This window comes from Dipodomys spectabilis, unplaced genomic scaffold, assembly GCF_019054845.1.
Source record: "Dipodomys spectabilis isolate Male_0828 unplaced genomic scaffold, ASM1905484v1 ptg000234l, whole genome shotgun sequence".
NCBI lineage: Eukaryota > Metazoa > Chordata > Mammalia > Rodentia > Heteromyidae > Dipodomys > Dipodomys spectabilis.
In genome coordinates this window covers 19,960,063-19,985,225 of record NW_024870911.1, presented here as the reverse complement: position 1 = coordinate 19,985,225, position 25,163 = coordinate 19,960,063, and the positions used below count along the sequence as shown (strand labels likewise).

At 48.6% G+C, this 25,163-nt stretch overlaps 1 protein-coding gene across 2 annotated transcripts in view; it reads left to right on the top strand.

The window, feature by feature from the left end:
• Positions 1–25,107, top strand: part of Pde1b (phosphodiesterase 1B) — a 30,532-nt gene extending 5,425 nt beyond the window's left edge. Inside the window, exons 3-16 of one of the 2 annotated variants that reach the window (XM_042698763.1) lie at positions 13,299–13,412; positions 14,647–14,829; positions 15,006–15,072; positions 15,844–15,960; positions 18,754–18,894; positions 19,259–19,359; positions 19,463–19,588; positions 19,715–19,816; positions 21,288–21,408; positions 21,704–21,785; positions 22,105–22,213; positions 22,708–22,838; positions 23,145–23,264; positions 23,664–25,107. In XM_042698763.1, the coding sequence (XP_042554697.1) occupies positions 13,299–13,412; positions 14,647–14,829; positions 15,006–15,072; positions 15,844–15,960; positions 18,754–18,894; positions 19,259–19,359; positions 19,463–19,588; positions 19,715–19,816; positions 21,288–21,408; positions 21,704–21,785; positions 22,105–22,213; positions 22,708–22,838; positions 23,145–23,248 (1,498 nt within the window). In that variant the 3' untranslated portion in view covers positions 23,249–23,264; positions 23,664–25,107. Of the gene's footprint in view, positions 1–13,298; positions 13,413–14,646; positions 14,830–15,005; positions 15,073–15,843; positions 15,961–18,753; positions 18,895–19,258; positions 19,360–19,462; positions 19,589–19,714; positions 19,817–21,287; positions 21,409–21,703; positions 21,786–22,104; positions 22,214–22,707; positions 22,839–23,144 lie in introns of both variants that reach the window. The other variant, XM_042698762.1, reaches the window with a different exon arrangement.
• Positions 25,108–25,163: the final 56 nt, after the last annotated feature.

The window sequence follows — 25,163 nt, the reverse complement described above, 5'->3', positions numbered from 1 at the left end:
GTTTCTGCCCAGGTTGGCGTTGAACTGTGATCCTCAGATCTCAGCCTCCTGAGTAGCTAGGGTTATAGATGCGAGCCACTGGTACTCAGCTGGCTCTTATCAATTTGGAAAATCAAGTTGCTCTCCTCCTCTCTCTGCCTATAACTTTGGAGCTGCTGTGAAGATTGCAGGATAAATTATAGCTCCTTGAACCTCTGGAGAAAAAGAAGCATCATTCATCCTAGGCCTTGGTGGCAGGTGTGTGTGTGTATATGTGTGTGTGTGTGTGTGTGTGTGTGTGTAGGAAAACCCTTCTTCCTCCATTTCCATCTATGGTTCAAGGAATCTCTCCTCTCTGGCTTGCTTTTTTTTCTCCTCCCCTCTCTCATCAGATGTGTCCCATCTCCTTTTTCCTCCAGCAGTTTTGTTTGAATGAGGACTCCATAGCATCTCTGAGATGGTAGGGAGTAGAGAATTCCTGCAGTAAGGTGAAGAAGAGGTTTAGGGACTACAGAAATCAAGTGTAGACCGAAGGAAGAACACTATACACCTCTAGCCAGAATTGGTAGCTGGAGGGAATTGGGAAGGAAGAGAGATGGAAGGTGACTAACAGAGTGAATTTTGGGGGCCTGGAGTTTGAGTTTGTATTTCCATGCTGTTGATGACTAATTGTGTGATCTGAAGCCTATAATATACATAATCTCTCAGAGTTTCAGTTTTTTGTTTGATATTATCCATAGGAAAGTGGCTGTTCAATGAGGAAGCCTGGAGATTTTTCAGCATGAAAGAGCTTGGTTTGTGAAGAGGCAGGGGAATGGGAATGAAGGAGAGGCTATTGGCAGGAATGAGGGGAAGAGATAAGGACTCAAGGGGAAGAAATATGAATTATCGAATATGTTAGAGCCCTAGTATTTGGGTTATGACTTGGAAGAGAGTTGATGAATGGTTATCTGGTAGAGATGCCATCATAAGGAGTCCTTCTTCCCTAGTCTGTTTATCCTATCTATCTATCTGTCTATCTGCCTATCTATCTATCTATCTATCTATCTATCTATCTATCTATCTATCTATCTATCTATCTATCTTTTGAGGTAGGGTCTGGCCATATAGCCCAGGATGGCCCTGAACTCATGATTCTTCTGCCAAACCAATCCCAAAATGCTGGGATTACAAGCATATGCCACTATACCTTTCTCCCTGTTTTTCCCATCGGGTATTTCCGTCTCTCTAGCCTACTTTAAAAAATAATTCCCATTTCCTCTATAAGTCCTTTAGAACTCAAATGTCACTCATTTTGTCCAGGAATCTTAGGGGGCAGGGTGGTAAGAGACAGAGAAGAGATTCCACACTTGAGATTGCATTTGTCACTTTTTCTTCTGTGATACTGGGGACCAAACCATGCTAGGCACGTCCTCTGTCACTTGAGCCATATTTTCAGCCCTTTCATTTATATTTCTTTTTTGTTTGCTTGTGGGGCCTGAACTCTGGGCCTGGGCGCTGTCCCTCAACTCTTCAGCTCAAGGCTAGCGCTCTACCACTTGAGCCACAGCACCACTTCTGGCTTTTTCTGCTTATGTGGTGTTGAGGAATTGAACCCAGGGCCTCAGGCATGCAAGGCAAGCGCTCTACCACTGAGCCACCTTCCCAGCCCTATATTTCTTTCCTTCCTTCCTTCCTTCCTTCCTTCCTTCCTTCCTTCCTTCCTTCCTTCCTTCCTTCCTTTCTTTCTTTCTTTCTTTCTTTCTTTCTTTCTTCTTTTGAGATAGAGTCTTGCTAGCTTTTTCCAGGTTGGCCATCCTGCTTTTGCCTTTGGAGTAGCTGGGATTAACGGATGCCACCATGCCTGGCTACATTTGTCACTTTTGCTCAGAGGAAAGTGAAAGAGTTTGAGGATATAGAGAGACTGACAGCCCAGGTAAGAAGCCTGGGCATCTTAGACATTCCCTCCCTCCTTTCTTTTTTGTCAACTATATCCCAAACCATAAAGAAAAAGAAATTGAAAGAAGTATTGAGAGAGTCTATAAAGGAATTATGGAGAATTAGTCTGTAACACTTCTGGTCTTTCTTTGTCTCTTGGTCTCTTTCTCTGTCTCCTTCTGTCTCTCTGTTTCTGTCTCCGTCTCTCTCTTTTCATTTTGCCAATTCTGGGGCTTGAACCCAGAGCCTGGATTCTGTCCTTGAGCCATGTGAACCACAGCTCCATTTCTAGCTTTTTGGTAGTTTATTTGACGAGTCTCATGGACTTTCTTGTCTGGGGCTGGCTTTGAACCATAATCGTCAGATCTCAGCCTTCTGAGTAGCTAGGATTACAGGTGTGAGCCACCTGAGCCTGGCTTCTTTTTCTCTTTTTTAATCCTTGAAGGAATCCTCTCTTCTTTCCTCTTTTGCCATCATCTTTCTTCAGCTGCGTTTCCTTCCTATGCTTCTCTTTGCTCCTCTTTCTTGTTCCATTTCTCCTTTGACTTACTCTGTCCCTCTGACCTTCGGTCTCCTACTCCCCCATCTTGTCTAGGAGCCAGAAAAAAATCTCTGGGACCAGTCCCCCCTCCCTCCCCTCCCTGGGGTATAGGGTACAGTTTGCTGCAGGCACCCTTTGGGGCCTTCGCAGGAGTCTCATCTCAACTCCTGTCTTCTACAAGGCCTTTCTTCTGCCTGCCCAGTGACCTCATCCTCCCAGCTCCTCTAGGGAGGAAGTGCAGTAATTGCCTTTGAATCTCAAGGGACTGATTTTCTCAGGTATGGGAAGTTGAGTAGCTATTTTCCAACTCTTCAGGGCGGCTGCAAAGAAAGAAGGACAAAAACAGGGCAGCAGGTGGAGTGGAGGTGAGACACTGGAGGGACTGGAAGTTGTTAGATAATGAGATAGTCCCCTAAGGGGGAAAAGACAAGACAGACCAAGAAACCTAGGGAGAAAAATTCCAGCAAGGAGTACAAATGGACTGATGGGGAAAGAAGGGCTTGAGTAGGGAAAAGGAGAAGACTGGGTTGTGATCCATTCATGGAAGGATGTCCCCAGAGCCAGTGCTCAGACCTCATATCCTGCAACTGCTCCTGTTCCCTCAGCTCCTGCTGCAGCTGCCGGGTTTATCCCCATCTGGGAAGAAACGTCGTTAGGATTTGCCTTCAGCATCCCAGACCTGGTGGAAGGGCACCGAGGGAGATATAATAGGGATTTTGTAAGAGGCAGGGGAAAAGATCAGGGTGTATCCAGAGAGCCCTGGGGATTAGGAGCAGAGTTAGGAAAGAGAGCACTTCAGGAGGGCGACCCCCCCCCCCCCTCAGGTGGGTTGATTCCACAGCTGCAGTGAGAAGTTAGATTTGCAAATAATTATAGTGGCTGCAGTGGGGTGATTAGGCTACCAGCTGGTATTGGCACCATCTAGGCTGGGAAGAGAGTGTAGATTGCTGGAGTGTGTGTGGGGGTGGGGTGGGGTGGGGAAGGTGTGGGTGGGTGTATGTGTGTGTGTGCTCGGTGATCCTCTCTGGCAGGCAGGAACTGAGGGTTAGGAAGTTTTTCCTTTTAGTCCCAGCCCTCGGCTCCCTGCCTCCCTTGTTGATCAGTTCTTACATATCTCGCTTGGCCCCTTCTCTCTCATTTTCTCCTCTGTTGTCTACTTTGTTTGGAAACTTCTTGGGTCTGGCAGAGTAAGCACACATGCCAGAGGTGTTGCCAAGAGCTCCCTAACCCTGACCATCTCGCTATAAAGCAAGAGATCCAGACATTCCAGGCAGAAAGATATATGGCAAATTGAGCTGCTCTAGCCTCACTCCATTCTCTCCCCTTCTGCTCCCCTTTGAAATGCCAACTCAGTTGGCTATGGCTTTGATTGCAGCAGAGTGGATTAGAGGTAGCTATGCAGGAGAATTTCATGGGAAATTCTTGGAGGTTTAGAATGCGACCTCTCTCTGATGAAAGAAGAAAGCTATTCTTCTCCTCCAAGAACTGGTTAGAAAACTGATTCGAGTCAGAAAGGATGAACTTGAGCCTGGCAGTTGAGGCCCAGGCATCTTACTTTGCGAAAGCCTATATGGCAGGCTCTGAATCGGACAGGTGATGTGTGACGGGAGAGGAAAATGATGCCCAGAGATAGATAGCAGGATGGAGAGTAGTGCTGGAATCAGACTTGAATCGTGTGCTTGCTCCCTTGCACCTGCAGACCTCCCTTGCCAAGCTTCCAATACACTTTCCCATCCCAGGCTGCCCTGAGCATCTGTTCCACCCCCTGGAAGCAGGGCATCTGCTGGGAACATCTGTTGGGATGTACTTGGAGGGCTATGGGGTGGTCCATGTGGAGGTGGTTAATGAGCAGAATTAAATAGCTCGGGGAGGGAGAGAAAGGGTGGACAAATGAGCTGGAGAAAGAGTTCTTTTGGATTGGGTCCTGAGAGCCTCCTTTCCCATCTGCCATCTTCTGACATTGTTGCCTTCCCTTCCCAATCTCTGCCTTCTCAAGGACTGAAATCTAAGGGAGAGGTGACTCATTGTATCTTGGGACTGCCAGCTGGGACACCTGGGTTCTTATTCTTCTGGCTAAAGGATCAAACTGCTTAGATTACTCTCTTCCTCCACTGTGTTGGTCTGTTGCTAGGAACACCTGTTAGAAACGGTTTCTGGTTAGGAGGTGGGGGTAGGATGGGGGGAGAGACTGTCTTCAGACACAGTGTGGAGGAAACAGACTCCCCCCATCCCCTGTTCCCTCCTTCCCTTCTAGAGTACCCGCTGCCCCTCTCCTTCCTCTCTCTCCATTCTCCTGGTTTTGATCCTCCTCTGCCACTCTCCTGAGTCCAGCGCCTGAAGATCTCTCACTACTGCTGCCATGTCAACCTGAGGCTTGCTGCCTCCCAGGATGGCACTCCAGCTCTGCCACTAGGGGGGTTATTTTTATCTCTGGAGCCACCCCCGCCACTCTGCCCAGCCAGCTGCCAGAATCAGGGCTGCTTGTATTGCCATAGAAATCCACTGGAGTGAGGGAAACAGGATAGCTTGGGCGAGATTAAGGGCTGAGTGCTCTTGGGTCTGAAGTTCCATGCTCTGCAAAATCCTTGGCCTCTCTGGTTGGTTTGAAATAGGAAGGCAGAGAGAAGCCCTAGGCATCTGGAATTGTAGTGACAGGGAGACCAGAGCTTTTTCCACAGAGAAACCCTGGTATCCTTTGAGCCCTAGATGGAAAATTGGGTCCTGGGTCCAAGACTGGAGGATTTTGTTAATGGAGAATTCTCAATGTGTATTTACTGAACTAATTAAAGGATTGAACTAAATAATAATCCCTTGCATTCATGTATCAATTTATTGTTTCCAAAATACTCTCATGCAACATTTCATTGGTTCCTTGTGAGCTTTCTGGAAAGGGTGTATTAATTTACTCACTTTAGAAATTAGAGTTCAGAGTGACTTCACATATAGTAGAATGCAGGCAAATTCTTCTGATTTTAACTCATGTCCTGTTTCTATTAGACATAGATGTTTTCATTCAGTTTCTGAGATTTTGGAGACTTTGGATCAACCAGTTAATCCTTTATGCAATGCATTCCTCTCTTCTCTGACCAGAGGCAGAATGTCCCATCCTTAGTTCTCTGCACAGTGGGGAAAGGTGGGCATTGCCTGGGGAAGGAGTCATTGTGGCTGGGCTCCTTTCTCTTTTAAATCTAATTTTAAGAGCTAAAGGAAAAGTGATGCTGAGTCCTTTGCTTGGATCCTCACATCTATGCTCTACCTTCTAGTCAGATTACAGATTGTGTGTGTGTGTGTGTGTGTGTGTGTGTGTGTGTACTGGTATTGGAGCTTGAGCTCATAGCCATGTGCTCTCACTTGGCTTTTCCTTTTTCACCCAAGGCTGGTGCTCTATCACTTGATCCACAGCTCCACTTCTGTTTTTTTTTGTCATTATTAATTGGTGATATGAGTCTTACATACTTTCTTGCTGGGCTGGGTTTGAGTTTCAGTCCTCAAATCTTAGCCTCCTGAGTAGCTAGGATTACAGGTGGGAGCCACCGGCACCCAGCTAGGTTTACAGATGCTTTAGCTCAGTCAAAGGTAGAGTTCAGGGTATAGATATATGTGTGGGTGAGTGTATGAAAGTTTTTCTCCTAGGGAAAGGATCAGTAGTCATTGCTTAATGTTCCTTCTTGTTAGAAAGAGATAATGATCATAGGCTAGAATGAGCAATGCAGCATGGGTATGTGGGTGAGCAGGTTGTTTGTCCAACCAACTTTGATTCTATCCAGGAAGACAAGATTTTCTTTTCTTCTAGTCTAAGCTCTACCTTTCAATAGGAGGGTTGAAGTTAGCACAACTTGGAGTGGGGAGGGACAGGAAGAGAGAGAGAGAGAGAGAGAGAGAGAGAGAGAGAGAGAGAGAGAGAGAGAGAGAGAGAGAGCGTCTTTTCTTCGACAATATGCAGCAGCCAGGTTTCAAGGCCACGGGGAGTTCACTGGAAAACAGCTTGTAGGTCTTTAACCTCCATTGTTTTGGTTGTCACTGAAGTCCATTTCCACTCATCCCAGTGCTCAGTGGAGCTGCGAAACAGCCGCTTCCCAAACTTCATTTGTTTATTATCCTTCAAGGCTTTGGCACAGTGACAGGGTATTTTGATTTCTCTTTGCTTTTGAGAGGTAGGACTGAGAGAGAAGACTTCCTTCCATAAAATCCAGCTTATGGCACGTTTCTTCTTTATTTCCCTTTCTCCTGCCATATTCATTTCCACCACCCCCAGCCCTGCACCCTGTCCATCCAGGCGAAGAACATGTACACCGGCAACTCTCTTTGCAACTGGATGCAGGGAGCTTCACCCACCATCTGCCCTTCTCAGCCCCGCCCAGCACTTCAGCTGACCAATCGTAGCCCCCATGCGCTTGTGTTGGTGATGTCATCTCACAGCCAATAGGGAGGCGGCTGGGGCTGTGTGCGCACGTCCTCTTCTGCGCTGCAAAAACGGGTCTTTTCCTCCCCAGCTCCAGAGAGATCAAAGTCTGGAGGTGGTAGAAGGGGGTCTTGGCCCTTAAACTTTTCTGGGGGCCTCCCCCCCTCCCCCCCCTCCTCCCCCCCCCCCCCCCCCCCCCGCCCTCGCTTCCTGAGCCATACATCGCTTCTCCTCTACCTCTGGGCTGGATTGACTTCTGTATAGTTAACTCACCAATCTCTACTTTTAAGATGAGAAAACTGGGGGCTGGAAATGTTCAAATTACTCAGACTCTCCCCCCACCCCTCCACTCCTTAACACAAGACCTCACCCATCTCACCCAGCCTTGATTTTGTTTTTTTTTTTTTTTTTAATGGACAAAGTTCTCCTGACTTCCATTCACTGCTTGGGAGTTGGGGACGCTTTCCCTTGGGAAGCAGTGTCTGGTCTACATAAGGTTCTGTTTCGTAGCTTCAGGGAGCTCTTTTACTACAGCTTCTAATTATCAGTGGGAAGTCCATCCTCCTGTCTTACTTCCATTCTTTCAGGTAGGTTAAGGACTCACTTGGAAGAAATGACCTTGGAAAAAGACTCAGAGAGGGAGTTGAATCTGCTTAGCCTCTCCAAGGGGCCCTTGCAGGCCCTTCTCTCCCATGACAGATTTCTCTGTGGCAGATTCGGGATAGTTCCTTGTCCTGTGCATCCTAAAGCAGCCTGGTAATCCCTTTTTCCCAAAGAAGAGCCCCACCTCCTGAGAGCAAGGGGCTGGCCGGTGCTATTTCTGTCCTTTCTGGGATTCTTCTGACAACAGATTCTTGTTTTCAGTCTGATTCAGATGTGAAACTTTTCCCGCGGCCTCTCACCCAGTTCCTGTGGGCTGGGTCTTGCCTCACTCCCTTCTTCCTCTGTCCAGGCCCCTCCAGTTCCCCACCCCAAAGAGCATCTGGTTAGTCGCGCAGTTGTTCTCCTGGGAACTGGAGGAAGCTGGGGTCTGGAGAGTTGTTTCCCCCATAGGGACCTTTGGTCCCTGGGGTCAGAGTTTTGGTATTGAGAAGCAGGAAACTGATTTCCATGGCAAGTCCTGTTCCTGTTCAGAGGAGCCATCTCCAGGGCCCCATACTCAGGTAGGTGCCAGGGAAGAGGAGAGAGAAGGAAGAAGAGCTTGCCTATGAACCCACCATTTCTAGTTTGTTGTAGGGGAAAGATCTAAACCTGATCATCTCTGTATGATTTGTGTGAGAGCGAGCCAATTGGTACACTTGTGTGTGTGTGTGTGTGTATGTTTGTGTGTGTATTTGTGTATGCCAGTAATGGAGATTGATGGGCCTAAGCACTGTCCTTTAACTTTTTTGCTCAAGGCTGGTGGTCTACCACTTAAGCCATACCTCTACTTCAAACTTTTTGCTGTTTAATTGGAGACTTGGGGACTTTCCTGCCCGAAAAGTCAGCTTCCTGGAAAGTGGCTCGCTTCGAACCACACAGTCTTCAGATCTCACCCTCCTGAGTAGCTAGGATTGTAGGCATGAGCCACCAATAGCCGGCTTCTAGTGTCTTTTCTTTACCTTATTATCCTCCCATTTTCATCTCCTTTTCCTTCTTACTGATTCCTTTTCGCTATGACAAATGAGTTTGCAGCGTTTCCCATACTTTCCTTTCCTGATCCAAAGCATTCTTAGGACCTCACACTCCCTTGAAATCACACACACACACACACACACACACACACACACACAGAGGCACACATGCACACACACCCTTTAAGAACCCAAATTAGCCTTCTAACTTTAGACTGTCTTATTCCAAACTTCCTAAGTAGGGTTTTTTGTTTGTTTTTGAGTGTGAATACTGGAAATAGAGGCAGGGATCTATGGAAATCCCAAGATCATCAGTCGCCTGTGGTGGGAACTGGGGAAGGTGGGCTCTTCTGAAGAATTGGTTTTTGTTTGTTTGCTTTTTAACAGCTGGTCTTATCTTCCCGCTGGTTTCCTAGGGCTGGAGGACAGTGGGGCCTCTAGAAGACAATAGGGGTCAGGTCCTATGGCTTTTTTCCTGGGACAGGGGCTGAAGATAAAGGAGATAGTAATGCTGGTAGGTGGTAAAGCTTCTAGTTTTTCCTGGGGCTGAATGAGGACTGGTTGGGGTTGAGCATCTACTTCTACAGGAAAGGGGATCTTTCCCATGCCAGATTCTTGGAGGTTTTTGCACAAGTGGTTTAAACTGATGTGGGTAGAGAGTATTCCCACAGAACAGTGAATTGAAGACTTTGGGTGGATCTGGGAAGATCTTAGCTCTGAAAGACTTTGGCACAAGAAAGGCCTTGCTGGCCAGAGAGTATGGTGTGTGTGTGTGTGTGTGTGTGTGTGTGTGTGTGTGTGTGTGCGCACACGCGCATGCATGCATGCTCATCAGTGTGTACAGGCATATATGTGTGTGAGCGTTTGTTTGACTTTAGGAGGGTGCAGTTTAGCACCTGGAGTCTTTCAGTTGTCTGAGTCCAGCTCTTCTTGGACTCTTCATTTGTCAAATTTATTCTTTATTCTTTCCTTCCTCCCCTGCCTCCCCTCCTTTTGGTGTCTGGGTTGTGTTTGGTTCAGACTTCAACAGAAGCTGTATAAGAGCTTCTGGAGGAGATCTAGAGGTGAGGGAAGGGGAGGGACTTGGAAGAAGCCCTGAGTTCAAAGTCAACTAAGGGTTCCACTTTTTTCTTTCTTTCTTTTTTTTTTTTTGGGTCCAGTCGTGGGGCCTGAACTCTGGGCCTGGGTGCTGTCCCTCAGCTCTTCAGCTCAAGGCTAACGCTCTACCACTTGAGCCACAGCGCCACTGCCGGCTTTTTTCTTTTTGCTTATGTGGTGCTGAGGAATCGAACCCAGGGCCTCAGGCATGCAAGGCAAGTGCTCTACCACTGAGCCACCTTCCCAGCCCTCCACTTTTTTCTACCCAGGCTCACCATTAGCATTTTGAAAGTCCTGGCTCCAGAATCTCTATGAGGAGCTCTGACTGGTGGCATCTCTCCTGATTAGTCTGCTCCTGTTTCCTGGTGCTTACTTGGTGGAACTTTCACTGATCACTGTGCATTTGAATATGGAGGCCAAGATAAACCAGGCACTGTCGGTACCTTCCAGACACTCACTGTCTCTCCTGCTCCTATTTGCAGAGCCCAAAGCACAACACTCAGGACAGAACTGCCTGTGGCTGCAGAGGCTTTGGTAGAATTAGGGTTGCCTCTCTCCTAGCTAATTACAGGATTGAGCTGCTTTTGCCCTAACACCTTCATTGTGTGGGAACCTAAGCAGGTGCCATTAGCCTGAGTTGTAGGCCTTGCCAAGCTGAATGAGATCAGCAAGCTGTATGACCTTGGACAAGTCACTGGCTTCCTTCATAGCTTGTGAAAATCATATGAGGTTATTATTATTATTAGAGATCATAGGCATTCTCAACTCTTGTTTCTTCTGTTGAGGGACTTCCTCATCACCTTCTCTATCCAGATTGTATTTTGTTGTGCTGGACTGGGGTAGAGCAGGCAGGTGCTTGTTGGGTTTCAAAGGAGTGCAACATAAGCTTTGTGGAGCTAGTATGATGCTAGTTAGTTAATTCCTACTCAAAACCTATAGAGAACTTTAATACATGCCACTTCTTTTGCACATAATATTTCATTTTATCTTTCTTCCCCCCATGCCTATCCTGGGGCTTGAATTCTTTGTATACTAAGGCTGGCACTTTACCACTTGAACCATAACTCTACTTCCAGCTTTGTAGATCTCAGTCGACTGAGTAGGTAGGATTGTAAGTGTGAGTTTACATTTAATCCTCATTTAATTCTCTTCATAGCCATGCAAGGCTACTTGATTATCATCCTGTTCTACAAATGAGGAAACTGAGGCACTACAGTAAAAAATTTCAAACTCTAGAATGAGCTAGAATCGTCTGGAGTGGTTTTTTGTTTTTGTTTAAAGCATAAACTTGTGGGAATGGTGGCTCACTCCTGTAATCTGAGGATGAAGGTTCTTGAAGCCAGCCCAGACAGACAAATCCTAGAGATTCTTATCTCCAACTAACCAGCAAAACTCAGAAAGTGGAGGTGTGGCTCAAATGATAGAGCACTGGCCTTGAGTGAAAAGCTAAACAAGAATGTGAGGCCCTGAGTTCAAGCCCCAGTTTCAGTGCACCCCCCCCCCCCCCCCGCAAACTATTCTCCCAGAAGTCCTGATTCAGTAGGTGTGCATCAAAGTCTAGAATCTACATTTTGACAGGTATCCAAGGTGACAGGTGTGCTGGTAGTCTCCAGGCTACCTTACAATAAGGGCTGATTAAAAGTTGGTGACTTTCCCTGGAACTCACCACAGGGAGAGATGGCTTTGAAGCTAGGATTCCAGCCTTCCAGACTGCAGAGAAGCATCTGATGCCAAAGCTTTCTCCTGAGTCTTTTTTTTTTTTTGCATTGGAGATGTAGTTTGCAATTCTTTCTCCACTTCCCTCCCTCATAGGCCCATTGTGAGGATAAAATGAGATAATGTAGGAGAAAAAAATGCTTTTTAGAAAGTGGAGCTGGCAGCACTGTTAGAGATTATGCAAATGTATGAAAATGAGCACCCGTGTGGGTGTGGCTGTTCACTTGGGAGCCAGTGTTGGGATGGATGAGTGCTTTAAGAGGTGTTTTAGGAACTGGGACAACTTTGGTGGTGGGCACTGACCCTTGAGGATGGGATTTGGGGTTGTAGAAGAGTTGACTGAAGTGGAAGATTAGGATGGGCGGCCACAAGGGGGACAGATGGAACCATAGGCAGGAGGGGAGGTCTTTTTTCTTTTTTCTTTCTGTGTTGTGTATCCCTAAATTTCATGGTCCCAGGTCATGATGGGAGAAGGGACATGACAGGGAGATGGAAAACTCAGCTAGTACCTGGGCCTCAAAGGCAGGGGTGTACCTCATTGGGCTGGGGAAGACTGCCTATGTTTTGTCTCTCTCTGTTCCTTCCCTACTGAATCAGGAGTGAGGCTGGCTTTCCTAATCTTTCTTTCCTTTCTTCCTGTTAAACAACCTGCTGGGTCCACATGGAACAGTGCAGCAGGGGAGGCAGCTGGAAGTGAGATGTGACGGATGGACGTAGCCCGCTGAAGACTTCTGCTCCCCCTTCTCCCATTCTGCCCCATTCCCTTCTGCCCCATTTGCTCTCAGACATGTGGGCCAGAGCTGCTGGGCTTTGATATGAGAATTGGCTTGTGATACTTACTGGGGCTGCAACCTCCCCCCCCCCCATTCCAAAGTTGCTGAGACCCCCCCCAGGATTTTGGAGCTGCTTCTGTTCAGGAATGCCATTGCTCTCCCTCCCCCCAGCATCCCTGGGAATTGATGCTAATTTCAGCCTCTGGTTCCTGACTCATTCTCTTCTCTGACTCAGAGAGTGACCTTGGGTTTCTGAAGCCCCTTTCAGGGGGGATTATAATTGCTTCCATTTCACCCTTGAGTTGGCTTCAGGTGAGGTGGGATAGGGTGAAGAGAGCAGAGAAAAAGGCCTGTTTTGTGGTTCTCTTTTAAATCACCCTCTACAACTAGAGGAACTTTATTTGCTTTGTGACTGCCTGCCTGAACTGGATAGACTAGACTTCTCAGAAACCTCTCAGTTAGTTCCTAACCACCCCCCTCTGCACCCCAGATCTGTACGTGTAAAATGTGAGGAGATGGTCGGTTCAGGCAAAACATCCAGTGAGTTGAGAGTCCTGGAGCTATCTCACTGCTTTTGGCCTGGGAGGAGCTTGGACTTGACCGCTGGCAGAGAATGGGCCAGGTTCTCTCTGTGTGTCACAAGCCCAGGCAGGCAGGGGTTAACCAGCTTTGTCCTGGCTGATGGATTCTGGAATCATAATCCATTAGCTCTGCCTGCGTGGAGTGAGGCCAGGCGAAAGCATTCAGAAAGGGCTTTGTTCTGTGTCTTTGCCATCTCTGCCAGGGACAGAGGGGCTGGGGCCATGCTCCCCTTCCCTGCCTTGATCCCAGGGGGCTGTTTTCATTGCTGTTAATCCCAAAGCCCCTTCCTGTGGGTCAGTGTTCAGACTATTTAACAAATCATCTCCCAAACATTACCCTAGTGGCTTGTATCGGCCTGATTTTGTGGGGCTCAGGCAGTCTAAGCAAGAGTTTGCAAAAGCTGCTGGTTGAAGGACCGTGTGGAGAGATCAGATGATGGTAGATGGAGTGATGGGGTCAGAAAAGCCTAGGCTTAAACTTTGTGGGGGTGGGGAGAGAATGTACTACAGGCATCACCTACAGCCCGAGAGGAAAAGCATTAGCTGCTTATTGTTCATTTTCAAATTATTAACGAGTGAATGGAAGACTGAGGATGTTTCTGTAGAGTGTCCCCTATTGGTGGTTTCCTGACAAGGGAACAGTATCTAAGCAGGATGTCTGTACCTACACCCTCACAGGCTGCGCTACATGGTGAAGCAGTTGGAGAATGGGGAGGTAAACATTGAGGAGCTGAAGAAAAACCTGGAATACACAGCATCTCTACTGGAGGCCGTCTATATTGATGAGACACGGTGAGAGAGACCTATAGACAGAGAAGGAGAAAGATAGCAGGTAGCCAGGGTTCCAGAAGGCTGGAGATGAGGGATGTGTGGGGGGAATAGACAGGAAGAAAGAGAGAGGATAGGATAGGTAGAAAGGGCTCTGAGCTGAGATAGAGGAGCAGAGGAAGAGGCAGAGAGACATGCTGTACTGCAAAAGAAAAACCAGGAGTGTGGAGGAGAGGATGAGTGCTAGCCTTGAACAGAAAAAGCGAAGGGACATTACCCAGGCCCTGTGTTCAAGCTCTCAAGTACTGGCATACACACACACACACACAATGAGTTCAGAGTTGGAAGGAACCCTAAAGCACATCTAATGTTAACCTTCCCAGTGTAGAAGACCTTTCTAGACCTGTGCTGGCCAATTTGGGAGCCTCTGATTCCACAGAGCTGATGAGTACTTGCCATGTGGCAATAATTTACATATATAATGCATGTAAATTGCACACTGGATTTTGAAGACTTAGAAAAAAAAGTGTAAAAATCTGTCATTGATGTATTTTATGTTGATTTATGTTGAAACGATAATATTTTGGAGGTATTTATTTAAATAAAATTTATCACGAAAACAAATTTTTTAATCAGTTTCTTTCTGTCTTCTTAATGTAACTCTTAGGATGTTAAATTTTTTATGTACATGGCTTGCAATTTATTTCTACTGGACAGTTCTATTCTGTAACACTCTGGCAGATGATAATTCATTGTCTGCTTGAATGTGGCCATAGACAGGCTGTTTGATACCTCACACAGTGAGTAGCGAAGAAGCTGGATAGCAATCCAGACAGAAAAAGATATAGTAAGAGGCTGGGCACCGGAGGCTCCGGCCTATAATCTTAGCTACTAAGGAGGCTGAAATCTGGGGATTGAGATTTGAAGCCAGCCTGAGCAGAAAAGACCAGGAAATTTTTACCTTCTAGTAATCACCCAAAAAGCTGGAGGTAGAGCTGTGGCTCAAGTGGTTAGCTCTGAGCAAAAAAACTAAGAAACAGCGCCCAGGCCCTAAGTTCAAGACCCAGGATTGGCGTGTGTGCACGTGTGTGTACAAACACACACACACACAGATATAGTAAGAGAAAGGAGAGGAAGATCATGACAGAGAAAGCTGGTAGGAACATTACTTATTTTGGGTTGGGGCTGGGTGCAGGGTCTCTAGGCTATGGAAACACCTGCCATCTTTTTTCCTATGATTCTCCCTTCTGGATCCCAGGCAAATCTTGGATACAGAGGACGAGCTGCAGGAGCTACGGTCAGATGCCGTACCTTCAGAGGTACGGGACTGGCTGGCTTCCACCTTCACCCAGCAGACCCGAGCCAAAGGCCGCAGGGCAGAGGAGAAGCCAAAGTTCCGAAGCATCGTGCATGCTGTGCAGGCTGGAATCTTCGTGGAGCGGTAAGGTTTGCCAGTACTTGGTCTTCCTTTGCCTCTACTGTGTTCTTTTCAGCCACTGTGTTTCTTTAAGACCTCACCAGCCATAGGATTCCATGATCATGGCTTATGCATTTAGACCCACTTACTTGATCAGATGTCTACTCCCCAGATGTTATAGATTTCATTCTCTCATTTAGGATGTTCCGAAGAACATATACCTCTGTGGCTCCCACCTACTCCACGGCAGTCCACAATTGTCTCAAGGTAACCCCTGGGTTTTGGAATATCAAGAAGGATGGGGGTTGGAAAAGCTCTGTTTACATGGTGTGATTTTTTTCCCTCCCTCCCTCTCTCCGTCCCTCCTTCCCTCCCTCCCTCTCTCCCTCCCTCCCTCCCTCCTTCCTACCTTCCTTCCTTCCTCCCTCCCACCCTCTTTCCTTTCCTTTTTTCTTCCTTTCATCCCCGCCCTCTTTTTTTTTTTGAAAGTTAAAGGAAAGCCACAAAAGTAGAGAGACTCTCCAAAGAGAAGGAACCCAGACCAGGGGGTTCAATGGAGTCCTGTCTGTAGGAGGTTTTTATAGTCCCAGTCTCTTCCCAGAGCCCCTCCCTTGGGCTTTGCATTCATTGCTTGATGGCCTGTGTATGCGGTGCCCGGATCTTTTCATTGGTTGAATGGGCACCCAGAACATTATGGGAAGAGGAAGAATTTAGATGGTAACTAGAGGCAGTATAGGAATAAGAAGCACCACGAAGGGCCACATGTTATCTCTCATATGTTACCTCTGCTATCTGCCTATCAGTTCCCCCATGCTTTCCTTTTTAACTGCTGTTCCCATGTTCTTCCAAACAACCATTGCCCAGCTCTAGAGGCAAAATCCTTCCATACTGAGATATACCTGGGAAGAAAGAGGTCTAGTCTACCACCTCTTTGTTTTTCTGCTTCCCAAGTTTCTGTAATCATTGGGAATCCCTCCTTGAAGTTTAACTTTACGTCTCAAAGAGAGTCTCCCTACATAATCCACTGTTTCTCCGCAGAACCTGGACCTCTGGTGCTTTGATGTCTTTTCCTTGAACCGGGCAGCAGATGACCACGCCCTGAGGACCATTGTTTTTGAGCTGCTGACTCGCCATAACCTCATTAGCCGCTTCAAGGTTGGACAGCATCCTACTTCTGCCTCCTGCCCCTCCTCTCCTTCATATTCCAGAACATTCCCCACAAGTAGATTCCATGATGTTTTCATTCGGTCTTCCGTGGCAAAGAAGTCTCTAGAGCTTGACCCAGTCTAACCTCTCTGGTACTTGGTGTAGTCTCTGACTTCACTTATCACTTCCTGGGGAAAGGTTATAGGTCTGCAGGTGCTTAGCGGGGATGCTGTGCTCACTCCTTTGCCTTCCCCTGATTAGTTCTGTCTGGGCTAGTTGCAGTTCTACCTCTCCTGTTTGTGGATTATTGGAGCCCAATGCTGTCAGCAAGAGCCTTTGAGACTGGAGTCACTCTTATTTGTTTCCTGAGGTCAGGGAAGAGAAGAGCGAACAAAACAGGCCTGCCCTTCACCTCTGGTCTCTTCTCCTGGGATTTTCCTAGGGGTGGGAGTGGGGGCATTTCTTGGCAGGACTAGGGTGGGGCTGTATGGGACCTGCTGGGTTGTGAGCTCTGTTTTGCTCTCCAGCTGTACTGGAAGGATAATCTGGATATAAGACCTCTTCATAGCTGGCACTAGGAGGAGGGGATGGATCAGGGCCAGAAAGAAACATTTCCACCTGGGAAAACCAAGTGATGAGTATGGGGTTGGATATTTGGAGGGTACCTGGGTAGATGTTAGAGGTGAAGGGAAATGTGTATGTATGTGATGAGCAATGAGAGCTGTCCACATAGAAGAGTTGTTCCAGCCATTCTTGGCCTCACGTTGCTAGAACAGACTATTTGTCTTTCTGACCTTTGATCCTTGACCCCTCCTCTTCTAACAAATCCCAAGAGAATTTCTGTAATGTTTCTGAGGCACTCAGCTGGGATTTCCTTCAGTGTCTTCCTGTCCTTTGGTATTTTATTTCTTTCTAGTCCTGCCTTCTGCAGGCCAGAGAATAATAGCAGGGTTCTTACTTTACTCAGCCCATGTTCTTCCACACTGGTACCCAGATTACATCACTCACTAGCCTTTGCCAAACTTTCTTCCTTACCTGGAATGACTGGGTGCTGGGGAACCCCTAGAGCAGCTGTGCTGGGTTAGGTCTGACCAGTCTTCCTGTTCTAAGGCAGTGAGAGAAAGGGAGGTGCTTATTGTTTCCACTGGGATCTGCTCTTCTTCTCCTGGGTCCCCCAGCTCCTTTTATTCCCCTGCCTTTCCTTCCACAGGAACGCCATGGCAACACAAAAGCAATGGCAGTTGTCATGGAAACCGTCCTTTAAAATTTCCTGAATTTGGGGCACAGCCCTCCAGGGGTAGGGGTGGGGGAGGTTAGGTTCTGACCAGTGGCACATTGTCTGTGTCTTCTGTTATTCTTATAGCTCATCTTGATGGAAGCTTCCCCAAATCCTGAACCTTTGTCCCTTTCCTTCAGCCTCAGGACATCCAGGGGTAGGTAAAGGTGCATACCAGCCCACCCTCTGGGAGTCTTGAGGATGCGGAGATACTCCAGGGCATGTATACAGCCGGGGGAAGAATCAAGAGTAGCTGGACAGATCTCTGCTTTTGGTCTTTTTTGTTTTTGTTTTTTAATGCTGGTTCTGGGCTTCACTCTCACTTAGCATCTTTGCTTAAGACTAGCGTTCTACCACTTGAATCACACTTCTTACTGTCAGCTTTTTTTTTTTTTAACTGGTTAATTGGAGATAAGAGTCTCTTGGCCTTGTCTTATCTGGGATCCTCAGATTTCAGCCTGAATAGCCAGGATTGAAGACCTGAGCCACTGGTGTTTGGCTGCTCCTGGTCTCGTGTGTGTGTGTGTGTGTGTGTGTGTGTGTGTGTGTGTGTGTGTGTGTGTGTGTGAACTGGTGGGGTTGTGTTTGCATGCTTAGAAGAGAGGATGATCCACACAGCTGCTAGAAGGGTACTCTCTAGGTCACTTTGTTTGTTTGTTTATTTGTTTGTTTATTGTATGTATGTTACTGGGTTTTGAACTCAGGGTCTTGACTTGCTAGGCAGGTGCTCTACCACTTGGGCCAACCTCTAGTGAGGTTATCTTACTTTTTCCTCTGCTTCTGAGCTCTTCTCTGTGGTATTAGACTTGAGGATGACGTAGGGTGGTTAGAAAGTAGGAGGGATGCTTTCTTTCCTTTTCTTAGAAATCTCCAGAGAAATAATCACAATTATAGCTACTCTTTAGAGAGCACTTCCTAAGTGCCTTGTACTTATCTCATTAAATTCCAGGTAGGTGGCATTAGCTTCATCCTGCAATTAAGTATTGGAGGCATAAGGAGGTATGTGACTTGTCCAAGGTCACACCAGCAGCTCTCTCTTCTTGGGAGAGAAGGATGGGAGCCCAAATTCACCTGGATGTAAAGCTCATACTTTTCTCTGTGCTGTTTTCTTTTTTGGTAGTCGTGACAGTTTGAGACAATAGCTTGCCCAAGACTGGCCTTGAACTCTCAATGCTCTGCTTTAGACTCTCCAGTGCCCAGCTGCCATGCTGTCTCCTAAAGGATGAGGGGATTGCTGAACTTGGTCCTGTCACTGTCATAGCTGACATATCTTTTTTTTTGGCTTGAACTCAGGGCCTAAGCGTTTTGCTCAAGGCTGGTGCTAGACCACTTGAACCACAGCTCCACATCCAGCTTTATGCTGGCTAATTGGAAATAAGAGTCTCATGGACTTTTTTTTTTTTTTGGCCTGAGCTGGCTTTGAACTGTGATCCTCAGATCTCAGCCTCCTGAGTAGGTAGGATTATAAGTGTGAACCACCCGTGCCCGGCCCTTGACATATCTTGACATTTTCCTTTTTGGTGCAGATTCCCACTGTGTTTTTGATGTCTTTCCTGGAGGCCTTGGAGACAGGCTACGGGAAGTACAAGAACCCTTATCATAACCAGATCCACGCAGCTGATGTCACCCAGACAGTGCACTGCTTCCTGCTGCGTACAGGGATGGTGGTAGGTGCCCTGGGGTCCTGCCTGTGACTGACTCTACCTCTGAACTGGGGAATCTCAGCTCTCCTTTGCAGGCCATTTGCCTCTCGTTGACTCTTCTTTTAGCATCTCAAGGCTTCTGCAGAAAACCTGAGTGTACCAAAATGTTGTGGGCAGTTCTAGGGACATGCCCTCGGACGCGGTGGGGATGGGGCAGGTTGGGGAAGGACGAAGGTCCCTGCTACTTCAGGAACTGCGATAACCTGTTGTGCATTCACTGTCAGCTGGCCTTGAAGCACCAAAGATGGGCTGAGTGGCCTAACTTGTGCCGCTTAGGCCAGTGACTGGCAGAGGCCTAACCCTCTCACTCTCTGTCTCTTTCTCCTAGCACTGCCTGTCAGAGATTGAGGTCTTGGCCATCATCTTTGCTGCAGCCATCCATGATTATGAGCACACAGGCACGACCAACAGCTTCCACATCCAGACCAAGTGAGCTGAGGGTGGGGAGGAGCGCGTGGGGACATGGCAGGGGCCTGGAGGAGCCAGGTGGTGTTCTGAGGGGGGCTGGGCCTGATAACTTTTATCTCTGTAGGTCAGAATGTGCCATCCTGTACAACGACCGCTCTGTGCTAGAGAATCACCACATCAGCTCTGTCTTCCGGATGATGCAGGACGATGAGATGAACATTTTCATCAATCTCACCAAGGACGAGTTTGTGTGAGCAGGAGAGAAAGCATGACTTTCCCGAGACTGTGTATCCCAACCTGTTCCCCCATCCCTGGAGCTCCTTGTCCAGGTGGTCTGAGAGGGCTTGATAGTGTCATTTTTTTTCTGTCCACACAGAGAGCTTCGTGCCTTGGTCATTGAGATGGTGTTGGCTACAGACATGTCTTGCCATTTTCAGCAAGTGAAGTCCATGAAGACGGCTTTACAGCAGTTGGAGAGGTAGCATTCATGGGGAAGCAGTAGGGGCTGGGACACTGGGGAGGTGGGGCAAGTGAATTGGGGTGGACACTGGGTAGTTGGTCTGTCAGATCTTTACCCATTGAAACTGGCCTGGCTGTGTATGCCTATCTGAACATATCTGTGTACGTGCTCACGGTGTATGTGAATGTAGGACTACATACAGCCTAGGTGGCTGATCTGCTGGGGAGTGCTTGGGGGTGTGGAGTCTAGCAAGTCTGTCCTGCAGCTGCAGGCCAGACAGAGTAAGGAAGGAAAGAGGGGCTGAGTGTTAGGAATGTTAGGAAATGTATTCAATCCTTCTGGACTCTGCTGTTCTTACCAAACATGTTCCACAGCAACTTACCACCAGTTCCCACTCTGATAAGGCCATTGACAGAGCTGTGTGCGGTTAAAAATAGAAACACCCAGCTGGAGGTGGAGCTATGGTTCAAGTGGTAGAGTACCAGCCTTGAGTGAAAACAGCTTATGGGACAGTGCTCAGGCACTGTCAAGCCCCAGTACCTACACAAACAAAAACCATGCCTGTGGCACATGAATGTAATCCTAGCTACTCAGGAGGCTGGGATCTGAGGACCAAAGTTCAAGGCCAGCCTGGGGAAGTAAAATCTGTGGAGGGGTACATTTTATCTCTAATTAACTACCAGAAAATTGAAAATGGCAATGTGGCTCAAAGTGGTAGAGTGCTAACCTTAAGTGAAAAAGCTCAGGGACAGTGGACAGGCCCTGGGTTCAAGCCCTATGCCTGACAAAATTAAAAAGATAAAAAAAAAAAAATCCAGCCCCAAACCATGCAAACCAAACACCACAATTAGATCTAATGTTGCCTGGACGTGGGTGGGTGTGTATAAATGTGTGTGAGAGGGAACAGAACTCTGTGTGTGTGTGTGTGCATGTGCGCCCACACGCGCACGCATGTGTCTCCTGAAGTGGGAGAATGTCTAGTATTACAACAGGCTATTGTCGGGGGCAAGGTAATAATAATGATTATCATTAGAAGTAATACCTACCTAGCACTTATTATATGATTGCTTAGTTGTTGTCTGTCATTTAATCCTCAGAACAATTCAATATGTGGCAGAGTTGTTATTTCCATTGTAGGGGTGAAGAAAATGAAATATGAAAAATTCAGGTAACTTACTCAGGGTCATAGCTAGTGTGTGGTAGGGATTCAAACCTGTGCCCTTTGATGTTAAGGCTGGGTTCTTAGCTACAAACCTATATTGCTACTTGTACATATACCTCTGTGTGTGTGTGTGAGTGTGTGTGTGTGTGTGAGTTTATGTGTGTGTGTGTATAGAGCCTTGGAGGGTGTTTTTGGGTCTGAGGGAGGATATATAATTGAGAAGTCAGGGAATGGCCAGGTTTTTTTTTTTTGTTGTTGTTGTTCTTCCTAAAGCTGATTTTTTCCTAAAAGATCAGTTTGCCTCTCTTTGATACTTGCTTTGACCAGGATTGACAAGTCCAAGGCCTTGTCTCTTCTGCTCCATGCTGCTGACATCAGCCACCCAACCAAACAGTGGTCTGTCCACAGCCGCTGGACCAAGGCCTTGATGGAGGAATTCTTCCGCCAGGTAGAATGGCACCTGTGCCCATCCCCTGTCCATGGGGGGGGGGGGGCGGGCTTCTGCAAGTTCCCTACTGCTACTCTAGATCTTCATTCCATTTACCCTTTGCTGCTGACTTGATCCTAAACCCGTGTGATTTAAAACCTCAAGATTTGAACAATGGTGGCCTATAGTTACATTCGGTTCACCCATTTCTAGGTCAAAGGGGCAGAATTTCCTCTTGTCTTCTTATCCCTCTAGCAACCCCCTACCCATCTGGTAGGCATGAGGCATCCTCTCCAAGTTTATCCTCTCTCCCCAGGGTGACAAAGAGGCTGAGCTGGGCCTGCCCTTCTCTCCGCTGTGTGATCGCACTTCCACTCTGGTGGCTCAGTCCCAGATTGGTGAGTCCTTTGCTATAGGGACAAGAATGGGAAAGGGAAAGATGCTGTGTGGGCCTGAGCCAGGATTACTCCCAACACCGTCGGTCCCCAAACCGCTCTTCCGACAGAGGCCAGGCTGCTTAGCTAGAGCACAGGGTCTTGTGGTAGCAGGTCAGTGGTCTGGGCTCACAAGGGCACAAGCTAAAGTCATCCCCACAGGGAAGGTAGCAGCCCTAGGACCCTCTCCACCATGTTCTACCTAATTGGCTGTCCAATTCTATCCTCTGTCCAGCTGCTCTCCATGTAAGACATCTCTGTTGCCTCGTCCCCTTCCCCATAGGCTTCATTGACTTCATTGTGGAACCTACATTCTCTGTGCTGACTGATGTGGCAGAGAAGAGTGTCCAGCCCCTGGTGGATGACGACTCCAAGTCTAAAAGCCAGCCCAGGTGAGGGTGGCTGGGGCCGCTTGATCTCCTGGTTCAGGAGTGGAGAGGAGGGGCAGAGTTGGGTACACAGAGGACTGACTCAGGGTAGGAGGTCATGGCAGATCATGACTTTTCCAAGTTTGGGAGTCGTCCCTCCCCCCCGCAGCCCACCCCCAATTGCTTGGCCCAGTCATAGGTGGAAGGGTGGGATCAGAAGTGTGGGATTGCTCCTGGGGCTCCACACATCCATAGTTTTGTTTCCTCTTTCGGTCTTTATTGCCTTTCACATAAGCTTGGTTTTGTTTTCCTTCTACCAAGGGAGAAGGTGTGGAGGAGGGGTACATTAGGGGGAAGAGGGAGAGGGACTTGAGGTGGGGGTGGCTATCTGGGAAAACAGGAAAATTCAGTCCCCTAAAATTCATCCCGGTCTAACATCTCCTCAGAACCTACAAGGCAGATTCAAGCGTGGGCTGGAACTGGGCTTTGGGGTGTGCATGTGTGCGTTTGGCTTGTAGCTTCCAGTGGCGCCAGCCTTCCCTAGACGTGGATGTGGGAGACCCCAACCCTGATGTGGTCAGCTTCCGTTCAACCTGGACCAAGTACATTCAAGAGAACAAACAGAAATGGAAGGAACGGGCAGCAAGCGGTAGGTGCCTTGGGATGGGGGGTGGGGTGGGCAGTGAACCTTCAAACCCGGGGAGAAGAATTTAGCAGAGAAACCCCAGGGCAGCTCTAACACCTAGAAGTGGGAAATGGAACCAACCAGATGCCTATGCATGGTGCCTGGGCATCTCTGGCTCTGCCATGGAGGCATTGCCTTGTGAGTGTCTGCAAGGGTCTTCCAGAGATGGGTGGTGGATGAGAATCATCAGCTTTTCTTCATGTACTCCTTTGTTCTAGGGGAAATACCACTTCTCGATCTAACGTCAGCCTCCTCTGCACTCTCCTGTAGGTATCACCAACCAGATGTCCATTGATGAGCTGTCCCCCTGTGAAGAAGAGACCCCGCCCTCCCCGGCAGAAGACGAGCACAACCAGAATGGGAATCTGGACTAGCCCAGGGCTGGCCCAGGTGAGCTGCTGGTGGAGGCTGGGTCATCGTGGCCTCTGATGGTTACCGTTCATCTCCCTGGGGTGTGGTGGGCGAGAGGTTTCTCCTGTTCTCTTTCTAGGTAAAGGCATGGCTAGCTAGCCCTGAGCTGGGGTAGGGTGGGGTGGGAAGGAGGGAAATCCTCCCACCCTCTTTGGCCCTATAGTCCCTGCAGGGAGAAAGGACAGCACAGGCAGAGTGGCTCCCCCACTTGACCCTGTGTGAGTGGGGGAGGGGGGGAGGCGGGGCTATGCCTCCTGGCTCAGTGACGTGTGTCAGCCCAGGCCATTTGTGCTCAACTAGAGACTGAGTGGGGAAAGCCAGGCTGGAAATGAAGGCAGAGACCAGGGAACTGACTTATCTCACTCTTCCTTTCCCCAGGTCCTCATTGAGTCCAAAGTGTTTGATGTCATTAGCACCATCCATCGGGACTGGCTCCCCCATCTGCTCCAAGGGAGCATGGAGGTCGTGGAAGAGACAACCCACCCAAAGGCCAAATGCCAGAGATTGTGGGGTTGGGGGAAGGGCCCCTCCTCACCTGACATCCATTGGGGTGCACTTTAATTTCCTAGCAGCAAGCCTAGGGAACTTCAGGCTCCCAGTGGTCACTGTGCCCATCCCCCCCTGCCTCCACACTCCCCCCACTCCACCCCAGATGGCCAGATGGCTACCTGGGAAGGGGGGAGCTTCCAGAGGCTTTCCAGGGCCTAGAGGGGGAGGGTCAGAGAGATGCCAGCCCCCCTGGGCCCTCCCCTATCCTTTTTGCCTCCAAGTTTCTAAGCAATACATTTTGGGGGTTCCCCCAGCCCCCCAACCCAGATCTTTGCTGGCAGGTCTGGGTTTTCCTTCTCCTCCCTGGGATAATGAACTGGGGGTTTTCAAAGCCCTACTGTGTGGGGAGGGGAGGGGAGTCCTTCAGGGTGTGGGATCTTTCTAGTACGGGGTGGGGGAGGTGGCGGGTACCCTCTTTACCCCAGACTTGCACTGCTTTAGCCCACCCCTCGTCCAACCTTGCAATCTTCCCTCTCTCCCATGCCCAAGGGGTGACTAAGGGAAAGAGAGGAGCCTTTTGGACCAGGGACTGAGGGCAGGTCTTTCCCAAGTCTGTGAAAACTTGGGGTTGGTCTGGACTCCTGGGGCTTGTCACCTGCCCTGAAGCAGAGTTGGGGGCCCTTGACCTCCTTCCTTATTCCCTACAGCTAGGAGGCTCCCATCCGACCAATGTCTGTAAAGTGCTTTGAGGTCTTCCCAGCCAAGCACCTTCAGGATGTATTTTATGAGCACAGGCAGGAAAGTCTAGCCAGATTGAGGTCTCCAGGGTGTGTGGGGGAGGGGAAGGTATAATCTAGTAATCATGTATTGTTGACTGAGATGGTACCTCCCTCCCCCCACCCCCTCCATTCCCCCAACTGGCTCAGCCACAAGCACCAAGAGCCCCTGGGACACTGCTGGGTGGAAGGCAGATGTGGGAGGGGCTCAGGGCTGCTGCTGCTGCTGCTGTTGCTGCTGCTGCAACCTCTGGAGAGCCCAGCCAGACCCCATGCCCCTTCCAGTCCTCAGGCCCCTCCTCGATCCCTCCCTGCCCCAGGAAAGGTCAAAGTCCAGGTGACTGCCCTCCTCCTTCCTTGTAAATACTGGCCATACATTTGTACCGTGGGCCCTGCTCTTGTGAAGTCCATCTCCATGGTCTCTTAGACCTGCCACTCTGAGACTTGTCCCTCCCACCCCACCTGAGTGGGGCAGAGACGCATGTGACTCACCCCTGCCCTTGGTCTCCCAGGCCCCTGCTATAGCCAGAGATCAATAAAGAAGGGAGACCAGGCTGGCTATGTGTGTGTGTGATGTTCACTGGGTGGAAGTCTTCATACACACACTTGTCTT